Source organism: Cervus canadensis, chromosome 5, assembly GCF_019320065.1.
Source record: "Cervus canadensis isolate Bull #8, Minnesota chromosome 5, ASM1932006v1, whole genome shotgun sequence".
Taxonomy (NCBI): Eukaryota; Metazoa; Chordata; class Mammalia; order Artiodactyla; family Cervidae; genus Cervus; species Cervus canadensis.
In genome coordinates, this window is record NC_057390.1 from 9,761,507 (window position 1) to 9,786,665 (window position 25,159).

A 25,159-nucleotide genomic window follows, 5' to 3' on the forward strand; every position below is an offset into this window, starting at 1 on the left:
TTGTCCATCCACAGAATGACTACTATTTGTAAAATGATTATTCTGCACTTCAAATCAATTAAGTACTTGAGAAATTTAACTCCTTCCATACAAACAACCCTCTGAGGTTGTGCCTATAATTAAGCTTTCCCATTTTACATAAGAGCAACAGGGGAAACTGAGGGTTACCGACGTTATACCCAGGGCCCCACCCACCCCAGGTGGGCCTAACTGGACCTTTCAGACTCTGAATGATCACCCTCTCCCCAGGGCCCTCTCGTCCTTCAGTGGCCCCCAACACCTTTCTGGTTCTCCTAATGCCATGTCTACCCAGTACATCTTGCCACTCTGTCCCCTTTATGACTGTTCACAGACATAGACCTCGTAAATCCAAACTGACTTTAATGAGAATAAAACTTACCCCCCAAAAAATTATATATATATATGTATATATTTGGTAAAGAACAATGAAGGGGGAGGGGTCCAGACACAGCTCAGTGTCACCCTTTACTTCCATACAAGCCTCTCAAACCACACCGCCTCTGATCAAATACCCTTTTCTACAGTTCTGCTCTGGCAGCTATCCCTTCCTTTGGTGGGGATGACTTAGAGGTGCTGGCCTCCCCCAGCCCCCATCCCTGAGCCTCTTTGTGACTCTGTCCCGCTTCCATGACTTCTTGGGACAGATTCTCCTTGCCTTGACCCCCCTTGCATCCCGGTCTCTGCACACAGGCCCCCTGGTGCCTGCTGGCTCTAACAGGTTCCTTTGATCCCGTGCCCCTTCCCCATGGTCCTCCTATCAGCAACCTCAGCTTCGCCCTATTTCTCACGTGGAACCCTCTGACTTGGCCCCAGTCCTGTCAGTCCCTACTGCAGGAGGCCCACAGTCCCAGCTCCCCAAGGCCCCGCTTTTCTGGACCTGGCTGTACAGGGCAGTGTCTGAGCTATGGCCTTGGCTGCCACCGCCAGCTGCAGCACCAGATTCAGGTAAGGCCCGGCCCTGGGGCTTGGGAGCTGGGAAGGGCTTTGTGCTCCGAGGGGGGGGCACAGCATAGTCATCAGTGGCAGGGTTGTAGGGGAGCTCATAGCCCTCCTCCTTCACCCGAGCCTGGCACCACCATGCATCCTTGGGCTCCTGAGGCAGATCATAAAGGCCCCGGAGAGTGGCTGGGGCCAGGCCCTCAGGTTCATCATAAATGGGGTCTTCTTTAGGGTCTGTCAACTTGGCCTTTATCAGCTTTTGCTGCACATGCTCACACAAGTCCCAGTAGAGAGCTTTCTTTAACTGTGTCCCCTCGCCTGCACACGCAGGGGTGCTGTCCACGGGGTCTGAGTATAGAGCATCTTGGCCCGGGCCTGGAGGAACGCGCAGGGAGTCTAAGGGCTCAGCATACAGGGCTGGAGGGCTGCCTGGGAGCTCCAGGGGGGCCGCGGGGGAAGCCAGCTTCCCGTCTGCCACTTCTCCTTCATGGGAATCAGCTCTGAGAACATCCTGCCCCTGGCCAGCCTTCCCCTGAGTCTTCTGTCGGTGGATAGCAGTCTCGACTGCCTGAAAGATGTCATTTCCCTGTGCCGTGTGGAAGGTGAAGGTTCCAGGGCCGGAGGGACAGCGGCGGCCAGCCTCAAAAGAGAACATGACCTGAAGAGAATGTAGAGGGAAACGTGTTACCAGGAGCCATCAGAGGAGGTGAGTCACAGGGCTAGAACCTGCTAGGGGACCTACAAAGAAGAGAGCACTGGAAAGGGAGGTGGGTCATGGTCTAGGCAAGAGAAAGTTATCTAGAGTGCAGTCTCCCACCTTCCTGTCCACCCCTCCCACAGGCGCCCAACCCAGGGAGCCAGTCCTGTCTTGACAGCACTGTACCTTGTCACGGCCATAGCGACGCAACAGAGTGTAGGGCCAGGAAAGGAGTGGCTCCAATATCTGACTCTGGGCCCCCGCGGCCAGAAGAGTCAGCTTGTCCGCCTCCACTCTCAGCACGTAGGAGCCATGCAGGCCACAGCACTCAGCAGCCTCAGTCTTCTGCACCGTCACCCAGAACTGGGATCCTGGAAGGAATACACAGACTGGGACCTGGCCAGGACTGGGGGAGGGGGGGGGGGCGGGGGAAGGGAGCAGACTGTACACACACACACACTTGAAAGCTAGCTCTCAGGCGCTTCCTACTTCCCCTCCTAGGACACCCTTTCTTTCCACCCCTTCCCTGCTGGGGCTTTTCAGGCCATCTACCTTCCCAGGAGGGGCTATACAGCGAGTTCTCCAGCATCTCCAGGGCAGAAAGCTTGGGTGGGTTCTCGGCAGGTGCCAGGGCCCAGCTGCCTTTCTGGGGTAAAGAGAAGGAGCATGAAGGAGGCTGTGATTCCCTCACCGCGATTCCCAGGGTCTGAGCCAGCCCAGTTCCTCTGCCGCCGTAACTGCTCCCTCCCCGCCTCGCCTCCTGGGCCCAGTGGCGCCCCGGGCCCCTCACCGGAAAGGCGTTTTGGCACAGCGTTTGCACCCAGGCTGCACTGGACGGCGCGTCGGCCGCCAGCAAGTGGGATCGCTGTGCGGTGTCCAGGCGAAAAGCTGCGGCGCCAGGCTCAGGGGGGCTCTCCACCGCCACGGGGGCCACGCTCACACACTCTGCCAGCCGGATCACCTTGCAGTCCAGGCGGCGCGAGCTCCCTCGGCCACCTCCAGAGCTCGACCCCTTGTGGTCAAAGAACTCGAGCCGCGCGACACCGTGGGGACTAGCCGGGTAGAGAACCGCCCAGGTCTTCCTCCATCTCTGGGGAAAGAGCCGAGAGACGCTGGGGAGGGAGCGGACAAGCACCGGCTGCCCGGCCCCGACGGGGGAAGGAAAGACCCGAGCGGGCTGATTTCAAGACTAAGGCTTCCCGACCGCTGGCGAAGTTTCCCCAGGAGGATGCCGCTCTGTCTCCCCAGGGCTAGAGAGGCATACCCGGAGGCCGGCGGACGCTTCTCCGAAGAATGTGCAAAGCATTTTAGAGGGAACGTCACAGGGCTCTCCGGTCCCGGCGCCGCTCCCCTACCGGCCGCGCGCCCCTTCCCTCCGTTTGGGCTCAGTCGCCCACCCCTAGCTCTGATGGGGTTCGGCAACCCCTGCCCACACTACCTTGGTCCCGAAACGCTGACTCTGCAAAAACAGCGGCCCTTCCATCACGGCCCCGTCCATGGCCCCCGGCGGTTCCTTCCGCGCTTCCTGGCCCGGCGGGCCCGGAGGCGGGGCGGGGCGGGGTTCGCGGGAGGCGTTCCCACCCCTCCCCAACCTCCGCGAACCGAGAAAGGGGAGGAAGGAGATGGGCCAGAGAAAGGGGAAGGGGTACCACCTCCAGACCCCCACCCCCAGCCCTAGGTTTCGCACCAGTGGCTTCGAGAGAAACCCCGTGACTTCGGTCAGAGCACTCTGGCTCTTAGGCTTGGGGGCTGCGTATAACGTCAGATGCTCAACGTGACATCAGAGTGAAGGCCGTGACATCATCTTGAAAATGCCTACGGGCACCCTGGGGCATTGGAGGGACTTTCTGGGCCTTCGAGGCTTCAGTTCCCCGGACCTGACCCGACCCCTGCTCCGCGGGAGATGGGCTATTTACGGTCCGCAGAGCCGGGGACGTGGGGGAAGGGCTGGGGCCGGGGACTGAAGACTTCCCGGAGCTCGGAGCCGAGTCGCCGCACGGGGCGCAGCCCGGGGTAATCTGCGGCCCCGGGGCCTCCTGTGTGTCCATCTCTCTGACCGCAGCTGCCCGGCACCCAACCCGCGGGAAAAAAGAGCTTTATTAAACAGGCTGGGAGGGGCGAGGAGGGGGGCGGGAGGGAGATTGAGCGGCGGCAGCGGCCAGCTCCAAGGAGGAGGGGAGAAGAGGAGGGAACTGGCCTGGGAGGGATCCTGGGAGAAGGCGGAATGTGGGAGGGCTCAAGGGGACGTGGGAGGAACGAGGCGCGGGGGGAGGGTGGGGGGGGCGGGGGAGAAAGAAGGGCAGTCTCCCAAGTACTTTTTTTTGGAAGTCCTAGGATTGATCTACAGGACCAAGACTCTTCTCCCAGCCGCTAGGGTCCCCGTTCAGCCAAAGGTAGGGGGAGTCACGCTCCCGGTGGGAGGAAGGAGAGCTGTAGATGGAGAGGATGGTGGAGGGACCTGGGGAAAGAGGTGATGAAGGATAGAATCAAAGGAAAGCCAAGCTACTTAGAGTTATATAGTCAAAGAAGACACAAGAAGAGTGGAGAAAGGAAGCAGATACTGGGGAGTGGGGGCTACAGGGTGTTCCAAATAGGGCATCCGAAGTGCCCGAAGGCTAGGGGCTCCTCTGTGAGGCCCTCTCCCTGGGTCCCCAAGCCAAAATGTCCCCAAACAAAGCTTCCCTGTTGTGTTGTTTGTCTGAGTTGGGGGAAGCATGGGGGGGTGGGGGGTAGGGGGAGCTCGCTGTAAAGGAGCTGTTCTCCCGACAGAGGGAAGGCCTTGGCTGAGAAGCCGACTAGTGCTCTTGCCTCCTGTTGCCCCGGGAAAGAGATGGCTGTGTTGGCAGGAGGCTTGGACAACCCCACCCACCCCACCCCCACCTTGAGGCCTGGCCCTTCTGGGCCCCTTGACCCTGCACGGCATGTAGGATGTGTACCAAGTTCTCCAATGCATTCTGGTTTTATGCCTTTTCTACCTGGAATCTGCCCAGAAAGGACTCTCAGCTTGATTCCCATTTAGGGGACCTGAGATCTGAGGGTGCCCTAAACCCCTTCTTGCCTGCCTCTTTCCACAATCAGTAACTATCTGTCCTCTCTCTGACTGGCTGAACAGGATCATCTGGGTCCCTCCTGTCTCTGCTCCTTGGTTTTTGTCAGTCCCTCTCCTCCTTTTTGCCTTTTCATACTGTTCATGGGGTTCTCAAGGCAAGAATACTGAGTTTCAGCAAGCTCCGGGAGTTGGTGATGGATAGGAAAGCCTGGCGTGCTACAGTCTGTGGGATCGCAAAGACTGAGCGACTGAACTGAACTGAACTCCTTACTCATTGCCTGCCTTTCTCAGTTGCTCCCCAGTTCTGTGTGCCAGACTCTCCCCTGATCCCCTTCTGTCCATTTTTCAACACTCTCTCTCTCCACTGTGTTTGGTCCCCTTTTATTCCCACAGTTTCCCTTCCCCTCACATCCTGTCTGTCTGGGTCTCCCTGTCTGTGTCTCCTGCTCAGTCTCAACCTATTTATCTTGATGGGCCTCTGATCTTGGTCTCTAATCTCTGTCTTTTGATCACTGGGTCTTCTTGACCCGTGAGTCGGGATATAGAGGTGATGACAGCAGAACCAGGGAAAGGACATTATGAGACATAACAACTAATAGTGAGCATTTATTCTTTACAGAAGAGAAGGAGAGCCTCCTCTCTCTCTCTCTCTCTCTCTCTCTCTCTCCCTCTCTCTCTCTCTCTCTCTCCCCCTCCCCCCACCCTCTCCAATCTGGGTGTCTCAGCCTGTGCCTCTGTTACTCTGTATTTCTCTTCTTATTTAGTGTGTATTTCCTTCTGTCTCTCTTAGCCCCTGGGTCCCTCCCTTTCTGTCACACTGGCTCTCTGTCTCTGGTCTTGACTGGTGTCTCTTCCTCTCATGACCTCTCTCTCAGACCTGGCCTTCTCAATTTCAGCTGCTCTCTCTCTGGGGCACCCAGGCCTTCCCTGCCATGCGACCTGTTGGTGTTTGGCGGTGGAGCCTGTGGGGGCTGCTGCTGCGCCTGCTCTGCAGTCCGTGCCTGGGCTCTCCAACCCCATCCGCGGCACCTGAGAAAAGGGCCGGGAGCCAGGGGCTGCGGTTTCGGCTGGCTGGTTTCCCCAGGAAGCCATTCGAGGGCCGCGTGGAGATACAGCGGGCTGGTGAATGGGGCACCATCTGCGACGATGACTTCACGCTGCAGGCTGCTCATGTCCTATGCCGGGAGCTGGGCTTCACAGAGGCCACAGGCTGGACCCACAGTGCCAAATATGGCCCTGGAACAGGTGAGCAATGCTTCAGGCACAGCCTAGGTATTGCCAAAGTACAGCCTAAATGTAGGGAGAGGGAACAGCCACGGGGACACAGAACACCAAGAACAGCCAGTGTCAAGTACACCCGCGGAGGATAAACCAACCAACACATAGCTGTGTGATCAATGCCCTCTCTGAGCCTCAGATGCCCCCATGTGCAAAATGACTAGATGATCTGCAAGTTACTTTCTCCTGCAAAAGTATGATTCTACAGAGCCACATGCAAAGACAGCCCTGACACAGATGAGCCCTGTATGATTAAAGTACAGCTGGTTTCATGGGAAGCTGAGAGCAGGTAAATGATGTCTGGATGTCCCAAAGACAAAAGTGATCACAGATACTACAGTCAAAAAGATCAGATTATAGTTTAGAGCTGAAACCGACAAGCTGGGCTTCCAAAGACAAGTATAAATTTTAGGATAAGTAATGATGTGGTTAGTAGGGACTTAGGAGCAATTCTGAGACCTGGGGGCACTTGCATTGTATAAACTCACAGTGGGATTGATAGAGCTGGTGCAATCTGCAGTTAACCCCCAATTCCCACTGGTTAGACCACATCTGGAATAAAGTATCACTTTAGATGCCACATTTTCAAACAGACAGTAGAAAATGGAAGTACTGGGCATTTCCTGGTGGTCTAGTAGTTAGGACTTTGCACTTTCACTCCCAAGGGCACAGGTTTAATCCCTGAATAGGGAACTTAGGTTCCTGGAAATGGAAGTACTTTCAGAGGAGAGCTACCAGATGTAAAAGATTGGAAGCCACATTTCAAGGAGGAATAGCTGAAGAAACCAGGGATATATGATATGAAATGAAAAAGCTTTGGATAATAATTACATGATGGTTGAATTCAAACATGAAGACAATCATTTGACTGAGGGATTTTTCTGGGTGGCATCAAAGGACTGAATCAGACCTGGAGTGGAGGAAAGTAATAAAAGAATCTCAATAGTTTGTGATGGTTCCAACAGCCTAATGGGGCGAGAGGTAGGTATCCCAGCAGAAGCTGGTTAAGTCCTGTCAGGATATGCATGAGGGTTCCTTGCACATGGCCCTTTGAGGGGCCACAAGTTCTGAAAGAAAGTCAGTGATACTCATTTCAGTTTGGCCCAGGTCAAGAGTAGAACATGGGGCAACATGGCAGCACAGAGCAGTCACATAGGAGAATGCAAGGCTGAGGTGAAAGGATCTTACATTTCCAAGTCTCACAAGTGGCTCAAATCCCTAAGCCCTCAGGCATTGGCTGTATGATCCTAGGCAAGTTACTTCCCTTCCCTGAACTTCAATTTCTTTATACAAGATGGTGATAATATCTAATGGCAGCTCTGTTCTAAGAATGATCACATATGTACATACCTTGGCAGAGTGCCTCACGCACATGAGGCGGCTATCATTGAAAGGGTAAGGACTGATCAGTACTTCAGTGTTGACTCTTGGGTTTTTTTATTCACCCTACCAAATTCTTGGGTATCCCCAGAACACTATCAACCCTCCATCAATCCCATGCTCCCTTTCCTGTTCCTTTCCAGGGTCCCCTGTCCCTTCCCTACCCATTCTCTTACCAGGTGTGAGGCTTCCATGCTCACCCTCACCAACATCCGCATACTACCTCTCCAAGCCCCTCTACCCCCTTATCTCCCCTCCCACACAGGCCGCATCTGGCTGGACAACCTGAGCTGCAGTGGGACTGAGCGGAGTGTGACTGAATGTGCCTCCCGGGGTTGGGGGAACAGTGACTGTACCCACGATGAGGATGCTGGGGTCATCTGCAAGGACGAGCGCCTCCCTGGCTTCTCAGATTCCAATGTCATTGAGGTCTGTAGTTCATAAACACACACACACATACGTACATACCACCCAGGATGGCAAGACAGAAAGGGTTGTGGGGTGGTTATATGTGGAGATACTAGAATGGAGAGGATCCCATGTGCCCAATGGGATAATTGGGGTTGGTGGGAAACTGGGGAGGTGGCAAAATGATAGAGCTCTGAGACACTATATAGTCCAGGTTTACTTTAGCATTAGCATTCAAGTAACTAAGCCTGGCATGAACCTCTCCGACTTCATCCCCGGTCCCCAGGGCACCTGTGCTCTCTCTCAGCTCAGGTATTCCTGAGGGAACCTTTCACTCTTAACTTTCTCCTACTTCAGTGCTACTTCCTCTGTGAAGTGTTCCCTCAGGCTCCAAGCAGAGTTAGATGCTCCTTCCCCAGCTTCTTCTGGACCCTTTCTCAGAGCACAGCAAGTCCTTACACTCGTGGCTGCAGGAAAGCCAACACACCCACACACCTCAGTCAGTACCTCACAGAGAACAGGCCTGCCTCTCAGCCCCATCTCGCCATTGGGGTCACAGCAAGTGCACTCAATCAGGGTTTCTTAAGAGTGGCCAGACATATGAAAGGTGCCACTGGGATTCCTTCCTCTGCTTGTGGTCCCATCCCCAGGTAGAGCATCACCTGCAAGTGGAGGAGGTGCGACTTCGGCCAGCCGTTGGAAGGGGCAGACGGCCCCTGCCCGTGACTGAGGGACTGGTCGAAGTCAGGCTTCCGGATGGCTGGTCGCAAGTGTGTGACAAAGGCTGGACTGCGCACAACAGCCACGTCATCTGCGGGATGCTGGGCTTCCCGAGCGAAAAGCGGGTCAACGTGGCCTTCTACAGGTGAAGGGACGTGGGCACTGGTGCAGCGGACTGGAGTTGAGGGGCGCTTGTTAAGGAGTGGTGTTGAGGGGCCTCCGAAGGGGTTGGTTCACCTGGGCAGCCGGGGGGAGTGTGGAGGCCTCTGTGAAACTAGAGAGTTGAAAGATCTCGGACCATGAAGCGGTCCCCGAGGCGGATCTGCTGCGGGGACCAGCGAAGCTCTGGCCCCAGTGGCCAGAGCCAGGGCGGGGCGAGCGGCGGCGGTGGCGTCGGGGCCCGAGAGGCGGTCGGTCGACAGGTGGCGTCTCCGCGCCCGGGGGCGAGAGCTGGGCCTCGCGAGGCCACGCCCAGCAGCCCGGGAGCCCGCGGGTCCAGGTCGGTGGGTGGGGGTAGCGACCACGCCCCGCCGAGGCAGCACCCGGGCGGGGCCAGACGCCGTGAGTCTGACGGCGACAGGCCCGGGGCGCCCGCGGGGCGGCGGTCCCATGCTGACCGCCAATCCCTGAAGGCCGGAGGGCGCCGGAAGAGGCCGAGGCCCTTCCCTGGGTCCCGGCGGCCCAGTAGGCGTCTGTGAGCGCGAGAGCACTCAGGACTGCTAAGCTAGTTTTCCAGAATATCCTTCAGCCCCGGAGGCCGGCCCTCTCCACCTGCCCTGGAGCCCCGGTGTACGCGCCGGCTTCCGGGGAATGTATCACACTGGGGACAGGCTCTTTGATTAGTGGGTCTCGCTTCCCTGGAGCATGTAGTTTGGCCGTTTTGAGAAATTTGGAAATCTCTTTGTAATTTAAATGATTATTTTCTTCAGCTCTTCCTTAGACCAGTTTTGCAGGAAGAGCTCTTAATATCTGGGTGACCTTCTGCTGGGGACGCTACTTCAGATGTGGGGCTGATCGGGGCAGGGTACAGCATAAAAGCTCATTTTTAATGAAAGCATATCTAGATTTTGCACTGCCTTTCCGTTGAGGCAGCATCCCACTGCTCATATTGACCTTGTAATCACCTAAATTAGGTCTTCCCTCCTCCTTGATACTGACAGAGCAGCCTATTTGAACCTAAATCTGTTGAGTTTACCCTATGAAATGTTTGATACATGATCTCATGTCTGATACATCATTTAAAAACCATAATGATCCCATGAGATTATCTTGAATCTTGACATTTTTTTGCACTTGTCATCCCTCCCTGCCCCCTCTGTTCAATAGATATGATAGCTGTGCCTCCTGACTTCATCAAAGTGACTGTTAAATTTGTTGAAATCTTTAAAACCAAAGTCTAACTCTTCTTATGAATCCTCCAGATTTACATCCAACCTTTAATCATTAGTTGTGAAATGTTTTTTCAACAGTTGGGACAAACTGAACACTACAGTGATACAGCCAACATTTCATCATCTTATCTATAATGAAATTATAGTCTTTTGCTAAAATCCAGATATACTATGTTCACAGCCATTCTGCAATTTTAGTAATCTTAAAGGAAATCATGGTGGTTTGATTGAGCTGACTTTTACTGAAATCCATTTAGATTTCTAAGGATCACCATATTTTTTCCTCAATGCTCACAAACTTTCTATTTAATGACTATCCTAGAACATAAATTATCTGTAAATTGAGGAATCCTTTTCCTCCTTTTTGAAAGTTAGTACATTATCCAGCCTCCAGTCATTTCCATACTTGCTGAAATTTTTTTTGCCTTGGCTCTGAGACACATCTGAAAATTCTTTAGGCTCCAAGGAATATACTTTTCCTGGTATAGCAACTCATATACGGTTTAAAACATCTATGTGCTATGCTCCTCTGCTATTATCTACCTTGGGCCTATATTTCCCTGTGCTTGTTCTTTACCTTTTCAAATCCAAACTCCAGGTTCTGAAAGATTAGTGCGACTTAAATAGCAGGCATTTCAGATGAAGAGGATAGCATGAACAAAGGTATAGAGAATAAACATTTATTGAGTGCCTATTGTATGCTAGGGACTGTTGTAGACACTAGGAATTCAACAATGAACAACAACCAAAAAAAAACCAAAAACCCAAAAAACCCTTGATCTCATGAACTAGGGAAGAATCAGGAAAAAAGTAAAATTACAAAATGTAAGGATGGCAAAGAGTGTAATAGGTAAAAATAAAGCAGGGAAAATGTTAGGAAGTGGAACTGGAATTGCAGTTTTAAAATAAGTCAGAGGAGGCATCATTTGAGAAAATATTTAAAGGGCACAAACTATGCAGAAATCTTGATGAGCATCTCCAGGAAGAAACATCATATATGAGAAGATAGCAGATGAGGGGTTGGGGGAATTCTTGTCATACTCCAGGAGGCCACTGGGGCTGGAGCTGAGTGAACAAGGCAGAAAATGACAGGAGATGTAATTTAGGAGAAGATAAGGAAAGAATGAGGAGTCAGATCATGTAAGGCCATTTGAGAGACTAATTTTTACCGTGTGAGATGAGGTTTTGAGCAGAGGTGTGACATCTGTCTTCCACTTTTTGCATATTATTTGGACAGTTTTGTTAAGAATAGACTGTAAGGAATGTGTAGAGTCAAGGAGGCAGGGAGACTTGTTAGGCAGTTATTGTTTCCTGAAAGCCACCTAAAGAAAATGAGAGGTGATGTGACCAGTGAAAGTGGTGAAAAAGTGATCAAATTCTGTGTTGAAGATAAAGCCAACAGGATTTGCTGATGGATTCAGTGTGGTGTGAGAGAATGAGAAGAATTAAGGATCATTCCAAGGTTTTTGGCCTGAGCTAGATATGGAGTTGGCCTCATTTGATAAAGAAGACAGTGAGTAGGGCATGTTTTATCTGGAGACGGGAGAGTGGAGATTGTATATTAGGAACTTGTTTTTAGACCAATTAAATTCAAGGTGCTTTAGACACTGAAATGGTGAGGTTATTGGGTATATGACTCTAGAGTCCAGTTGAATACAAGTATTTAAAGCCCTGAAACTGGACAACATCACCAAGGGAGGGAGTGTAAATAGAGAAAAGGAGGTGCAGGGACTGAACTCTAGGGAGTTTAAACATTATGACGTCAGGAAGATAAGGCAAAATGCAAAGGGAGGTGAGGTAGAAAGAAAACCATGTGAGTGTGGAAACCTGGAAGCCAAGTAAAGTGCTTCAAGGAAGAGAGAGAGGGATCAACTGAGTCACTACTGCTGATGCTTCCAAAAACATGAGGACTGAGAAATGAATGCGATTTAGTAACTTGGATGTCATTGTTGACCCCAACAGAGATGAAAATGAACAGGATATTTTGAAAGACAGTTGATTAGAAGACTGTAGTTCAGTCACTAAGTCATGTCCAACTCTTTTGTGACCCCATGGACTGTAGCCTGTTGGGCTCCTCTGTCCATGGGGTTTTCCAGCCAAGAATATTGGAGTGGGTTGCCATTTCCTTCTCCAGGGGATCTTCCCAACCCAGAGACCGAACCCATGTCCTCTGCACTGCAGGCAGATTCTTTACTGCTGAGCCACCAGGGAAGCCAGAGAGAAGATGTATACTGAGAAATAGTGGAAGAAAAATCTGGATAAAGTAAGGCTAGGAAATGAAACACTTTTAATGCCGGATTGGAGAGTTTTACCTTTATCCTATGAAAAATTTAAAAATAAAAGTACTTGTATGGGACAGTGATAAAATAAGGCCAGTGTTTTTTAAAGTTTGTCTGATAGTAGTGATTTGGAAGAGGAGGTTCTAGATGCAGTAAGATTAATTAGGAATTAAAAAAATGAAGCTGATTAGGAGGATGACAACAGAGAGAGAGGAATGAATAGATGTTGGATGACTGATAAAATATAGAAAATAAAAGAAGAGATAATTAAAATGATTCTGAGGCTACTTAAGAGAAGGATGATGCCTGGCATCTCTGGGCTTCAAGTTAATATGAACTAGCTTTAGACATGGGCCATCCCTGGGAATTTTGAGGCCCAGGAATTGTCCCTAAGTATGCATGGACTCAAGAAAGTTTCAGAAATCAGGAATATATGTGTGCATATTGGAATCTCTTACTGAGTCTGGGATATGAAGGCTGGAAAAGGAGATATGTATTAAGTATAGAGTTCATTCTTAGTAGAGAAAGAGATTACAGTGGTCCTGGGAGATTCTGTGATGAGAATTTAACGTAGATATTCCTTCACAGGTCAAGTCAGACAGAGGGAGACTCCTCATAGGTAATACAATTATAACAGCTAGGCAGGATAGCTATAAACAACTCTGCCTTCCTTGGAGAAAGAAGATGCATCTGCTAGCTTTTAGAGGAAGTTAGTAAGATTTAAAGAATAAGAAAATCAGAATGTGATGTGTTTATCATTTTTCAACTTGATTTGGTACTTCTACCCTAGAACATGTGAAAGTTGTAGAATTTTAGAAGAGGAAAAGAATGTACAGACAACTGAACAATTTACTGCCTTTTTGCAGGCAAAGAGGTTGAGGTTCTAAGAGCTTAAGTGCTATTTAAGAAGGCACTCTTCTAGCTCATTTCAGATATTCTAGTTCATATTCAGATATATTCATTGACAGATATTTATTGAACTCCTACTATTTGCCAAGCACTGTGCAAGGTGCTGAGAATACAGAGGTGACGAGAGAGTTAATTTGGCACCAGATCATAGAAGACCTTATAGGCTACGGTAATGATTTGAATCTTTATGGTAAAAGTAATGGAAAGTGATTGAAGTTTTTCAATGAGGAGGGCTGTGAGAGTACATGATCAGGTTTGTGGCTCCCAGAGATCACTTTGCATTTTGAGAATGGTTTAGAGAAGAGCAAGAGCAAATGGATTAGAGAGTCATTCAGGAAGGAACATTGACAGGACTTGGTTATGGATTGACTTTGGGAGCCAAAGAAGAGAGGGATGTCAAGGTTGATTCCTAAGTTTCTGGCATAGATTTTGCTAAAAGAATTATGAGTTTATTTTTGGACCCACATTAAATTTTAGATAATTTTGAGATATCTAAGTAGGAACATCAAGAAGGCAATGGGATATACAAGGTTAGATGTAAATGAGGATATATAAAGAGAGGGTTTGAAGTGAGAAGAATGCCTTAGAGCTCCAAAAATGTAAATTACTATATAGAGGAGGAGGCTGCAAAGAAGACCAAGAAAGAGCATCCAGAATTAGGACTCAAATAAAGCTAGTAGTGTTGTGACAGCTAAGGAGGGAGAGAGAGCAGCAGTGTCAGATACTACCAAGAGTCGGTGGTGTGTGAGACAAAAAAAAATTCCAGATTTATCATCACGGAGTGATGGGTGGGGAAAAACAGAAAGGAGTGGATTAAGGAGTGAGCGGGAAAGATGATGAGTGTTGACACTACTGAAAAGTTTTTCTACTAAGAAGAAATGTGGGGTGGAGTGTGTGTGTGTGAGAGAGAGAGATTTGAATATGTTTAAAAGGATTCAGTTGAGGAAAGGTTATGTGCAACTTCTCAATTGAGGAGAGAAAAGTTCAATAGGGGAAGGAATTCAGAAACATTTAGGGGTGGTGACTTTAGAAAAGAGAGACAGGTATCAGCACTGGTCCTAAATAAGTACCAGGTCCTCAATGTAACCTGTATTTGCCTTGTATATTTTAATAATTATATATACCATATAATTATAAAGACCTTATAAAGTCCTTAAATAACTAGAGAAGTACTTCTAAATTTCTAGATAATACATTTTTCTGAGTACCGTTACGTGATTTCTCTTGGTTACTGGTGAAAGAAAGTGCCAGATCTATTTCATTTCAGACATGCTTGAGAAAAAGACATTTGGAGAAGACATTTTACCCTATACTTATCCAATGAAAGGTTCTAAACTCTTAGCAGTGTCTCAGGAAAGGGACCCAAGAGTTATTGTAGACTCTTTGCTAGGAATGTTGGACGTATTGGATGTTTTGGCAAAGACCATCCTCAAGAAGAAGCCAAGGTAGGAAATACCAAGCAGATTCAGCCCTGTTTATATATTAAAATCCTAGCACATCTGCACATAATATACCACATCCAAATATAACTCAAGAGAAACAGCCGAACAGGAACATGTTCAAAGACAGGATAACTAAAAGGATAATGGGGAATTCCATAAATTTTGTAAGGACAGACAGACAAGACCTGCATTCATCTATACATAGTTGGACAGGACAAAGAGTGGGCAAAATGAAAGTCTTTGAAATCAAAGGGAGAATGAGAGGAGAAACAGACCTAGTTTCCATTCATTAGACTTAAGGTAACCTCTTGAAGAGTAAAATAGGTCAAATATTTAGGTCAATTAAGAAGAAATAAGGTTTTAGACCTTAATTCCCTAGAAGTAAGTTTGGGAGATGAGCTGTTTGTGAATGACTAAAGTATATGGGATTTAATTTAGACAGGAAGGATGCTGTCATCCTAAGCATCCTGGTCTCATGCTCCCCAGTCAGACCAAGTTAATGTCCCTTGCTGTCCAGCCTTGTTCCTTGGTCCTAGTTCACTGGCCTCAGGCCTGGATATGCCAGAAGCCAGAGTGCATCCAGAAAAAAAATACACAGTCAGCCTCCCTAGGTGTGACCAGGCCACTTCTCTCTCCTTGCCTAGTCAGTCTGGCAATCTTAACACCCTTCCACTTTAATCTGTCCCCCCAGTTCTCCCCCAGGTTTAGATCAGCCCTAATATCAGTCCAAGAATCCTGTTCCCCATCTACCTTAGCCTAATTTCTGTGGGTCCTGATACAGGGTCTTTATCAGCCCCGAGTCCACGTCCTTCACTGCAACTCACCTGTCTTGTTCATGTGCTTATGAGGCCAAACAGCTGTGAAGGGCAGAGCCTTGGGGCATCTAATGTTATAAGATCCTGCCACCAGGAGGCTGCTAACTGCTAAAACAGAACTCTTGCCCCTGGTCCCTGTTCCACCAACTTTTCCCACTTGGTTCTAGACTGTTCCTGACTCTGCTGTTGTCTTATCCTCACAGAAAGTTGAGGAAGCGAGCGGCCAAAGCCTCGGCCCGACGCTCCAAGCCCCTTGGAAGGTAATGGGGCAAGAGCCCCGGGACCTCCTGCTCATCCCTGTGGCCCCAGGAGGTGGATGGATGGAAGGCAGCCTATCCATGTCCATCCCAGAACCCAAGCTGATGAATTAGGGATGTGGCTGGAAAATGGCCATTCCAGGAGGGAGGGGAGGGGAGGCAGGCATGGGGATGGGTAAGCTTTGATTTAGGAAACACAAGGAGGAAATAATGTAGGAATGACTAAGGAGAGACCTCTGCATCTTTATACTGCCCCCAAATAGCTTGGACTCCAGCCTCCGCCACCTGCATGCTTCCTCCCCTCCCCTAACTCCTAACCTCCCTTCATTCAGCTACATTCCCACACTCTCTCCTCCCTGCACCATTCCTCTCATCTCCTCTCCCCTCACCACCTGGACAGACATCACCAGATTTCTCATCACTGTTGCTGAATCCAGAGAGCAGCATGTATTCCAAAAATACAGTTAAGTGGTATTCAGCAGTGTATGAGGAAAATCTGACTGCCTTTGCTTTGCTCCTTCCCACGCTCTGCATGAAGGGTCCTTCCTAGAAACAGAAAAAAGAAATAATCCTTTACCTTTCCCGGGTAATGTACCTGACCACTACTTCCACTAACTTCTTTCTCCTTTTTTCAGACCAGTCACCAAGCTTAAAGCCAAACCCAAAACCCGAATGGGCAGGGGGCCAGTTAAGAGGTAAATAAAGTTTAGGCTGGGTGGAGAGGAAAGGGAGTGCCAAGCGATGAGTCGGGGGCATCGGGCTGTGGTTAGGAAGGGGTCCAAGAGACGCCTCCATCAGGAGGTGGAGGAGCAGCAGCAACTGTTACAAGCCACCTTCCAGATGATTCACCAAAATGTAAAGTAAGATTGGCCCTTTTGTTTGGGGTTTTGTTTGGTTGGGTTTTTTTTTTTTTTTTGGCCCTTATGTTTTTTGTCTGAGGAATTATGCTCGTCACAGGATTTTTGAAAAATCTCCATAGAAGTTCACGCATTGACTTCTCTTGTTCCACATGCTTATTTATCTTCCCCCAGCAGATTTTAGTAGATACTCTTCAGATGCCATGCTTGCCTCTCGCCCAAGAAGTTAAGTTGCCCTAAAGGATCAGTGTTCCTATCCTACCTTTATTTGATAATCGTTAAATGGAGTAAGTGCTACTGGGTTGGATGTGATACTCAGGATCCCCTCTGGAACCTTTCCCAGGCAAGGAGTCAGATGGCAGTCCTGACTCTCTGACCCAGTTAACACAATTAGGCTCCCAGTTCCATCATTTTCCTCCTGGGTGCCTTCAGAACCCCAGGGAACAAAAAGCTCCCAATCCCAATGATTGCATCTCACTTGGCTTCTGAAGGCAGTTTGTGCATGAACAGTCTCCTGGAGAGCTGCTTCAGCAGTGGGTGAGCTGTAGAGAATTCAGCCCTTTCTGTTGTCTCCGCCTCTCTTCACAGCATCCCAGGATCACTCAGTGGTCCCAGGCACCCCTCACGCCCCAGCTCCTCCCTCTGGTGCCTGCAACAGGCCTTGGGATTTAGGGGTGTTCCCACAGTGCCCTTCTAGCTTAGGGTTCTGTTGCACAACATGGCCATACTCTGGCCTTCCCTCACCCCCATGTTAAAGTGATGACCTCTTTCACTTTTATTTTCAGCCAGACAGGACTTCGAAAGAATACTAAGTCTCTTTGAGCTTCAGAGTCCACTTATCTTGAGCTTCCAAAGGTATTCTGTAAAGTCTCTAGGCCTCCTCTGTCTGATTTGTCTATAACTTATCCCTCTGTGTATCTTCCTAGCCAGTGGCTTCAAATCATCATATTCCTCCTCTGACATTAAGTGATAGAGCACATTACTGCAGTAATTCACCACCAGACCACCCTCAAAGGCCCACTCCACCAACACAAGGCCTCATTGGTTCCTTCCCTCTCTGGGTTCAAACCAGCTGTTCTAGGAAGAAAGCTCTTATCACATGGCTCACTGCAATATTCCATTCCGTTGGTGTTGATAAGCAAGTCCCCTCATTCTCTCCAGCATCTCTCTGCTGTTTCCAAGTTTTAACGTCTCTACTTTAGTCCCATTTTCCTGCTCAGGTGGCTATGGAACATTATTTCTGTTACATTTAAACTACAGAAACATGGACTACCTCATTAAAGACCCATACAGTTCAGCTTTCGGTCTGGGGTTATCCTTACCCTTCTGTTTTTCATATTCCCTCTCCTTCTCTGGTCGTGTGGTCTCTGTCTTGTATTTGTACATCTTCATTCCTATTTATACCAACTCCTGTCTTTCCTGTTCACCATCTGCTCTGTTCTTCCTGTAACTGCCCATCATCCTCTGGCCTGGAAGCCCCTCTGGCCTCTTAAGAAGCCATGTGGACCCAAGACTTACTCACTTCTTTGCATCCTGACTCATTTAGTTCTTTCAGTCCCAGCGTAATAGAAAGATCTGCTTACTCTGGCCATTCAGGCTTCCTGTTAGCTACTCCTTCCTGCCTATCTCTTCCAGATGGTCGGTCCTGGCTTCCTAATCTCTTTGCACAGCAGCTTCAGCCTCCATTAGGGCCAGCTCCCTGACACCACACAGAACAAGGTTGCTGTCAGGCAAGTCAAAACTAGCCTTCCTCCCCACAGGGTTCTTCTGTTGCAGAACATACCCAAGGACCCCCCGTCTGGGCTCTCTCAGCCTGGAAACTCCCCATTACCATTGTCTCTTTGTCTCTGTGTTTCTGCAGAGAAGAAAAGAAGAACTAAAGCGGTCATGAAAGGTTGGGGGATGGCGGAGGCATGGAGCGGGAGGAGGGTAGTGGGCAAAGAGGCAGGCGCGTTGTTTTACCCAACTACTCCCACTCCTGTCCCCCCAGGCTGCTGGCCCGGCGGCAGCAACACTCCTTTGGTCTGCACGGGGTGGCATGCGTGGGCACGGAGGCCCACCTCTCCCTCTGCTCCTTGGAGTTCTATCGAGCCAATGACACCACCAGGTGCCCTGGGGGGGCCCCTGCGGTGGTGAGCTGTGTGCCAAGCCCTCTCTACGCAGCGTCCAGTGGCCAGAAGAAGCAACAGTCGAAGCCTCAGGGGGAGGTGTGTGAAACACTATGACCTTCCCCACCACCCAGGTGAAGAAGCCCGTAGCCTGGCCACCCCTTGATTAAGCATAGTTCTGACCTTGGAGGACAGAGAGGAACCTTCCAGGGGTTGGGCCACAGACCTGAGACCACCCGCTCCCTCCCAACAGAATCTCACTCATCTCCCAGGTCTACTGTCTGTGCTGATGTTCCCATTCACCGCTGGGCACCTCTCTCTCCTCTGCAGGCCCGAGTGCGTCTGAAGGGCGGAGCCCACCCAGGAGAGGGCCGGGTAGAAGTCCTGAAGGCTGGCACGTGGGGCACGGTCTGTGATCGCAAGTGGGACCTGCAAGCAGCCAGCGTGGTGTGTCGGGAGCTAGGCTTCGGGAGTGCTCGAGAGGCTCTGAGCGGTGCCCGCATGGGGCAGGGTGAGGCGGGTACAGGTTGGAGAGAGGGGGAGGTAGGAGGTACATACTCCTGGAGGGCTACATTCCTTAGGAAGGAGACCCCTGGGCAGAAAGTAAAGTTAGAACCTCCCGATCTCTGACTTCTGACCTTAGGCATGGGTGCCATCCACTTAAGTGAAGTGAGATGCTCTGGACAGGAACTCTCTCTCTGGAAGTGCCCCCACAAGAACATCACAGCCGAAGACTGCTCCCATAGCCAAGATGCTGGTGTCCGATGCAACCTGCCCTACACTGGGGTGGAGACCAAGGTCAGTCACTCTTTCCACCTTGGTTCAGGTATCTCGTCCTATCCAGTCCTACCTGGTCATGATGCAGTCTGATGGCCCTTCAGGCCCCTGTCATCCTGCAGCCCCCCTTGATGCCACCACTTGCTAGCCCTGTGAGTGCTTCTGAATCACCATTCAGCCACAGGCCCACTGCGGACTCCCACTAGTCCACCCCGAAAGCTTCCGCAGCACTTCCATTGCCTCACTGCAGATCCGCCTCACCGGGGGCCGCAGCCGCCATGAAGGGCGAGTGGAAGTTCAGACAGGGGGCCCGGGGTCCCTTCGCTGGGGCCTCATCTGCGGAGACGACTGGGGAACGCTGGAGGCCATGGTTGCCTGCAGGCAGCTCGGACTGGGCTATGCCAACCACGGCCTGCAGGTGAGTGGGGAGGAGAGGGGAACCAAGGCTGTTGCCTCCAAAGGTTGTGTTGGGGACAGAGGTCTGTCAAAATGAGTCCCTTGGCTGGGGAGGCTGGATGGTGGCCTCACAAAAACACCTCTCTACGTCCCCAGGAGACCTGGTACTGGGATTCGGGGAACATAACAGAGGTGGTGATGAGTGGAGTGCGCTGCACAGGGACTGAGCTGTCCCTGGACCAGTGTGCTCATCATGGCACCCATGTCACCTGCAAGAGGACGGGAAGCCGTTTTACTGCTGGAGTCATTTGTTCTGAAAGTGAGTGAAGTGTCGGGGGGTGCAAGCCAGGGAAGGGAGGCTCTGGCTCACCTCTTTGCAGGGAGAGCTGCAATTTGGAGGGGTACACTTTCCCTGTGGAAAGCCAGTCTCACCCCAGTTTTCTGGGGGAGGGGATGGAAGCACTCCCACCTGTCCCTGCCCCTCAGCAGTGACGTCTAACTCTCCTCCCTTCCTCGGTGCAGCCGCATCAGATCTGCTGTTGCACTCAGCACTGGTGCAGGAGACCGCTTACATCGAGGACCGGCCCCTGCACATGTTGTATTGTGCTGCTGAAGAGAACTGCCTGGCCAGCTCGGCCCGCTCAGCCAACTGGCCTTACGGCCACCGGCGTCTGCTCAGATTCTCCTCCCAGATCCACAACCTGGGACGTGCTGACTTCAGGCCCAAGGCCGGGCGCCACTCCTGGGTGTGGCATGAGTGTCATGGGTGAGAGGGTCAACTAGTAGAAGGGCAAGACCACTGGGGAAGAGGCGCGCCTGCGGGGGCAGGGAAGGAAACAGGGATTCCCTTGTCCCCACAGGCATTATCACAGTATGGACATCTTCACTCACTACGATATCCTGACCCCCAACGGCACCAAGGTGGCCGAGGGCCACAAAGCTAGTTTCTGTCTAGAAGACACCGAATGTCAGGAGGGTGAGTTGGGGCCTAGAATAGACTGCACTATCCTCATCTCCACAGCCTTGCCTCACATGACACATGCTCATTTCCTCAGATGTCTCCAAGAGGTATGAGTGTGCCAACTTTGGAGAGCAGGGCATCACTGTGGGCTGCTGGGATCTCTACCGGCATGACATCGACTGTCAATGGATTGACATCACAGATGTGAAACCAGGAAACTACATTCTGCAGGTGCCTGGGTCTGAGACTTGCGCTTGTTGAGTGGGAGGAGTGTTTATTAAAGGCAGCTTTGGATTTGAGGAATGCAGCTCATTTGTTGGCTTTCTCCCACTCACAGGTGGTCATCAACCCCAATTTTGAAGTAGCAGAGAGTGACTTCACCAACAACGCCATGAAATGTAACTGCAAATATGATGGACATCGCATCTGGGTGCACAACTGTCACATTGGTATCTGGCGGGAAGAGCAGCCAGAAGGCCTGGGGGTGGGAGGGAAAGGCCTTCATTCTCATCTCCCTAGGTTGTTTCTGGGCCTCCCACCCACTTCTGGATCTCCCAGTCTCTCCATTTCCACCCACCCTTCCCCACAATGGGTCTGTTTTCCTACCCAAACTACCTGTTCACCTTGCAGGGGATGCCTTCAGTGAAGAGGCCAACAGGAGGTTTGAACGTTACCCTGGCCAGACCAGTAACCAGGTCATCTAAGGTGCCACCACCTTCCTCTACAGACCACCACTGGCCCCTAATGGCAGGGGTCTGAGGCTGCCATTACCTCAGGAGCTTACCAAGAAAGCTTTGACGTCAGCAGGCCCACAGCACTCGTCCGTTGTGCACTGCGGTTGTGGACCGCAAGCAGAAATCACTGCCCTCTTTCCTAGGCCAGCTGTCCTGATCTGTGGCCAGGCCTGGGGAATTCTGCGCCCAGGCCCAGCACCAAGCCAAGCACACCACAGAGAGGCGCACCTGATTAACTGCCCAGGACAACAGACAACAGCAGCTCGCTTTCTTGAATAGGGAGGTCAGAATGGTTTAACTCCAGTATCTCCCCTCAGTTCTGGAAGATAAAGCTTTACCTCTAGCCTTTTTGTGGGGGGAAAGAGCAGTGTTCCACCCTTCCCCTCATTTTTCAGTATGACATGTTGTTAGGTATAATTTTATTTTATATAAAAAGTGTTTTTGTGACTCTTCAGAGCCCAGGAATCGGTGCTGGTAGTTGGAGGGACCTGCCCCCAACTGGTTCATTTAATCCTCTGTCCAGGTGCCCTCAGAGCCCAAGCCATGAAATCAAGGTTGAAATCAGAGCAGGAGCCTCCTACTCTTGCTGATCCATTCATTCTGTGACCTCAGGGGTAACATATAAGGTCAATGTTTCCTGTCCTCGCCGGATCCGCACTGCCAGTTGGGATTGGGTTCGAACAGCTTCATAAATATCTTCAGCATTTTGTACCAGCTGCTCCCCAATAGCCAAGATCACATCACCAGGTCGCAGACCAGCCCTATGGCAAAAGACAGAGATATAAAGGAGAGACTAGATGGCCCAGATCAAGGGCACATACATGCCCCACCCATCTCCACCTCCTAATGCAGCCTCTCCCTCACCGGTGAGCAGGGGAGTCCAGGATGACTTTATGGATGAGCACACCATGCTGAACATCAGGAAAGCTTGGTTCTCGAAGCTGTAGTTCAGCAAGGATGCTGAAAGGACACATATGACTCTGTTAATCACAGGGCACTCTCCCCATTTGGGGTTTGCCCCAAATCTTTCATCAGCACACTGACAAGTGTGTTAACAGGGCATGCACTAGATCCTCTTGATACAAAAACAATTCACTTTCTGCCTTCTAGCAGTTAGGAAGTGGAATATGTATATATAGAAGATAACATTCCAAATGACACACAGTGTTAAATCAATAGCACTAATGTCATTTGAGAATCCTAAGAGAAGCTATAACTTTAGGAAGTGCTATAACTTTAGCTTAACCCAGAAGGATCAATCTGATATTTAACTATATAAAATAAGAACAACATAAAAACAGGGGATTAGGAATCAAGTTGGCCAGAACAGAAAATACTCATAGGGAAGCCACATCTGGAAGGTTGGGTATTGTAAATCTAAGCAATAACAGGATGGGAGGTATGCCAAATATAGTAAGGTGAGAAAAATCAAGATAATGAGAGAGGACAGCTCCTCTGATAGCTCCAAGAATGAGGCAACTCATCTTAGATAAAAACAGAACTAAGAACAAAGCTCAACAAAAGTGCCAGGTACCCACCACTGGTTACACTGATGGCCCTACGTGTCACTACCCCTAAAGCTCATACCTGGGAGTCAAGGTCAGCATCATCACCCCAATGTAGCGGCGCTGGGATCCACTGATTCCAAACCAGGAATCTGTGTTAGAAGGACAAATGAGCCCCACCCAGGTATATCCTTACTTCCCCTCCTCCACCCAACAGACCCCTCTACAGCAAACCCTCCCCACCCCTGCCACTTAAAGAAACCCCTTTCCCTGCAAGCCAGGCTTACTCTTCTTTTCTCCACGATGCAGAAACTCTCGAAGGCGATCGGAAGGGATGGCAAAGGAGATTCCAGCTGTGACCTTCATGGTATTCACCCCAATCACCTCCCCATCCTGTTGGGACACAGCCCACTATTCTCTAGCCCAAACAAATAATAGGAGATGGGGGTATCTGAGCAAGAGTGGCAGGGAGTTTTGGGGGAGATCTAGTTGGATTCTGGGAGACAGCCAACAAGAAACTGCTCAGAAACTTGACCAAACATCAGTGAGTTAGGGAAAACCCACCCCTTCCCATACTGACCTGGGATAGGGATTCTTGGAAAGGATGTCGCACTTACCAGGTTAACCAGGGGACCTCCAGAGTTTCCAAACTGCAGGACAAGGAGAAAATATGGGAGAAATCCAGGGACTCTATGCCTCGGGGCACAACCAGGATGTAGACACTTTCTCCAAATCCTCTCTTTTCCCAGCCCGTGAAGGAGTGGCCACATTTTTTGCGACCCAATCCCGGTATATAGGCTCATCCACCATCTATCACAATTGGTGCCTGTACCACACACCCCCTCCCCCCTCCCCCAGCCTAGTCTTCCATTTCTCTCATGTCAGGACGCACATCAATAGCCGCATCAGTCTGGATATACTCCACATTGGTTTGGGGAAGGCCCAGGTCTTTGGCTGGACGCTGAGCAGAGCTGACAATGCCGGAGGTGATTGTGTTCTGCAGCGCAAAGGGACTGCCCATAGCAACAACAAACTCCCCTTGGCGGACGTCCGCTGAGCGCCCCAGGGGCAGCGTAGGGAGAGGCTCCTAGGAGAGAATGGGCGCAAGGACCTGTCACCTGGGGATGTGAACAAATCCACAGCCCCAAGCAGACATGGCCCGCCCCGGCCCCCACCTTGGTCTGAATCCTCAGCGTGGCGATGTCTGCCACGGGATCCACAGCTGTGACCACGGCCTCATATGTGTCGCCGCTAGGCAGCCTTACACGGACTCGGCGCCGATCAGCCACCACATGGGCATTGGTAACGATGAGTCCATCGGCAGCCACCACGAATCCTGAGCCATTCGAGATAGGGACTTCGCGGCCCGAAAAGGGGTGCCTGGAATGGGGGTCGGGGGGAGAGTACGGATGTGAGGAGGCTCGGACCCATCCTTCTCGCCCGCCCTCTAGCCCGCGGCTTCGTTGCCTTAGTGTTTACCCCCACCGTTACCGGCCCAAGATCTCGATATAAACCACGGCAGGGGCCGTCTTCTCCACCACGTCCGCGATGAAGTTGTACTGGCTCCGGGGAGAGGTGGGCGGCGAGCCAAGGACCGAGGCGAGCACAGCCGGGGGTCCCCGCCCCCCGCCCCAAAACAACAACAGCACTGCCCCTCCAGCGCCCAGCGCCACCGCCAGCCACAGGCGCGGACGGGTTCCAGGAGTCCCTGAGTCTTCCGGGGTCCGGGGATCTGGGGTCCCAGCGATCAGCCGTGCTCGAAGATCCGAAGTCCGGGACCTCAGACATGTCCTTGGTTCAGGGACCCCCACAGATAACCGGGTCCTGAAACTGGGGGCCCCATAAGTCACTCGGGTCCGAGGGTCAGAAGTTCCTGACGTCAGCAGGGCCCGGAGGTCAGGGGTCAACAGGGGTCCCTTTCCCCAGTGACTCCCCCCCAAAGCCCGCCATCCCCGGAGGCTCCAGCCAGCACCCCGCCCCGCCCTCAGTGCAGCCATCAGCTCCGCCTCGGCTGCTTCCTCGCCCGCCCAGCGCAGAGGCGGCGCCCTAAAGACGTGAGCGGGAGGACAGCTGGACGCTGAGGACGCCGGTACCTGAAGTCTCCAGAAGTGCACGCTGGGACCCAGGATTCCGGGAGGCCAACTCCGCCCCCGCCCCGCGAATGCCGGGAATTGTGGTCCCCGCGGGACGCGAGTTATGAGGTGGCCCACAGGTCCGCGAGGCATGCTGGGACCGC

General features: G+C 51.2%; 3 protein-coding genes across 16 annotated transcripts; 1 reads left to right on the forward strand and 2 right to left on the reverse strand.

Annotated features, from left to right (window-relative positions):
• Window positions 1-364: 364 nt before the first annotated feature.
• On the reverse strand, window positions 365-3,766 carry DOK1 (docking protein 1). 3 transcript variants are annotated; one of them, XM_043468094.1, is made up of 5 exons: window positions 3,096-3,766; window positions 2,448-2,747; window positions 2,210-2,303; window positions 1,844-2,028; window positions 365-1,618 (listed from the first exon to the last, which is right to left on the reverse strand). In XM_043468094.1, the coding sequence occupies exons 1-5, from the start codon at window positions 3,153-3,155 to the stop codon at window positions 806-808; spliced, it is 1,452 nt and encodes a 483-aa protein (XP_043324029.1). In that variant the 5' UTR covers window positions 3,156-3,766; the 3' UTR covers window positions 365-805. The 3 variants fall into 3 exon arrangements, with proteins under 3 accessions (XP_043324029.1, XP_043324030.1, XP_043324031.1); XM_043468095.1 differs by lacking the exon at window positions 3,096-3,766 and adding an exon at window positions 2,922-3,089; XM_043468096.1 differs by lacking the exon at window positions 3,096-3,766 and having other exon boundaries at window positions 2,210-2,299; window positions 2,448-2,465.
• LOXL3 (lysyl oxidase like 3) lies at window positions 1,531-21,874 on the forward strand. Of its 12 annotated transcripts, none has more exons than XM_043468071.1 (17): window positions 1,531-1,666; window positions 5,603-5,951; window positions 7,630-7,793; window positions 8,423-8,637; window positions 15,496-15,588; window positions 16,221-16,280; window positions 17,232-17,297; window positions 18,433-18,649; window positions 18,881-19,061; window positions 19,194-19,348; window positions 19,578-19,745; window positions 19,880-20,042; window positions 20,246-20,489; window positions 20,584-20,699; window positions 20,779-20,915; window positions 21,022-21,133; window positions 21,315-21,874. In XM_043468071.1, exons 2-17 carry the CDS (start codon window positions 5,639-5,641, stop codon window positions 21,386-21,388), a joined length of 2,478 nt encoding a protein of 825 aa, XP_043324006.1. In that variant the 5' UTR covers window positions 1,531-1,666; window positions 5,603-5,638; the 3' UTR covers window positions 21,389-21,874. The 12 variants fall into 12 exon arrangements, with proteins under 12 accessions (XP_043324006.1, XP_043324005.1, XP_043324008.1 ...); XM_043468070.1 differs by lacking the exon at window positions 1,531-1,666 and adding an exon at window positions 3,986-4,050; XM_043468073.1 differs by lacking the exon at window positions 1,531-1,666 and adding an exon at window positions 3,986-4,050 and having other exon boundaries at window positions 15,532-15,588.
• Window positions 21,823-25,148, reverse strand: HTRA2 (HtrA serine peptidase 2). Its single transcript, XM_043468093.1, has 8 exons — window positions 24,415-25,148; window positions 24,099-24,303; window positions 23,816-24,010; window positions 23,541-23,573; window positions 23,211-23,316; window positions 23,006-23,075; window positions 22,283-22,378; window positions 21,823-22,179 (listed from the first exon to the last, which is right to left on the reverse strand). The coding sequence occupies exons 1-8, from the start codon at window positions 25,146-25,148 to the stop codon at window positions 22,014-22,016; spliced, it is 1,605 nt and encodes a 534-aa protein (XP_043324028.1). The 3' UTR covers window positions 21,823-22,013.
• Window positions 25,149-25,159: the final 11 nt, after the last annotated feature.

Excerpts from the sequence above, each read along its gene's own strand:
- DOK1 (XM_043468094.1), bottom strand. The coding sequence starts at position 3,155 with ATGGACGGGGCCGTGATGGAAGGGCCGCTGTTTTTGCAGAGTCAGCGT. Across the intron at positions 2,304-2,447 it reads TGTGCCAAAACGCCTTTCCG|AAAGGCAGCTGGGCCCTGGC; the intron begins GTGAGGGGCCCG and ends TCTTTACCCCAG. Across the intron at positions 2,029-2,209 it reads GTATAGCCCCTCCTGGGAAG|GATCCCAGTTCTGGGTGACG; the intron begins GTAGATGGCCTG and ends TATTCCTTCCAG.
- HTRA2 (XM_043468093.1), bottom strand. The coding sequence starts at position 25,148 with ATGCCTCGCGGACCTGTGGGCCACCTCATAACTCGCGTCCCGCGGGGA. Across the intron at positions 23,574-23,815 it reads AGACTGATGCGGCTATTGAT|TTTGGAAACTCTGGAGGTCC; the intron begins GTGCGTCCTGAC and ends CTTGTCCTGCAG. Across the intron at positions 22,379-23,005 it reads ATGCTGACCTTGACTCCCAG|CATCCTTGCTGAACTACAGC; the intron begins GTATGAGCTTTA and ends GTGTCCTTTCAG.
- LOXL3 (XM_043468071.1), top strand. The coding sequence starts at position 5,639 with ATGCGACCTGTTGGTGTTTGGCGGTGGAGCCTGTGGGGGCTGCTGCTG. Across the intron at positions 17,298-18,432 it reads CTTATCTTGAGCTTCCAAAG|GCTGCTGGCCCGGCGGCAGC; the intron begins GTATTCTGTAAA and ends CTGTCCCCCCAG. Across the intron at positions 19,062-19,193 it reads CGGTGCCCGCATGGGGCAGG|GCATGGGTGCCATCCACTTA; the intron begins GTGAGGCGGGTA and ends TTCTGACCTTAG.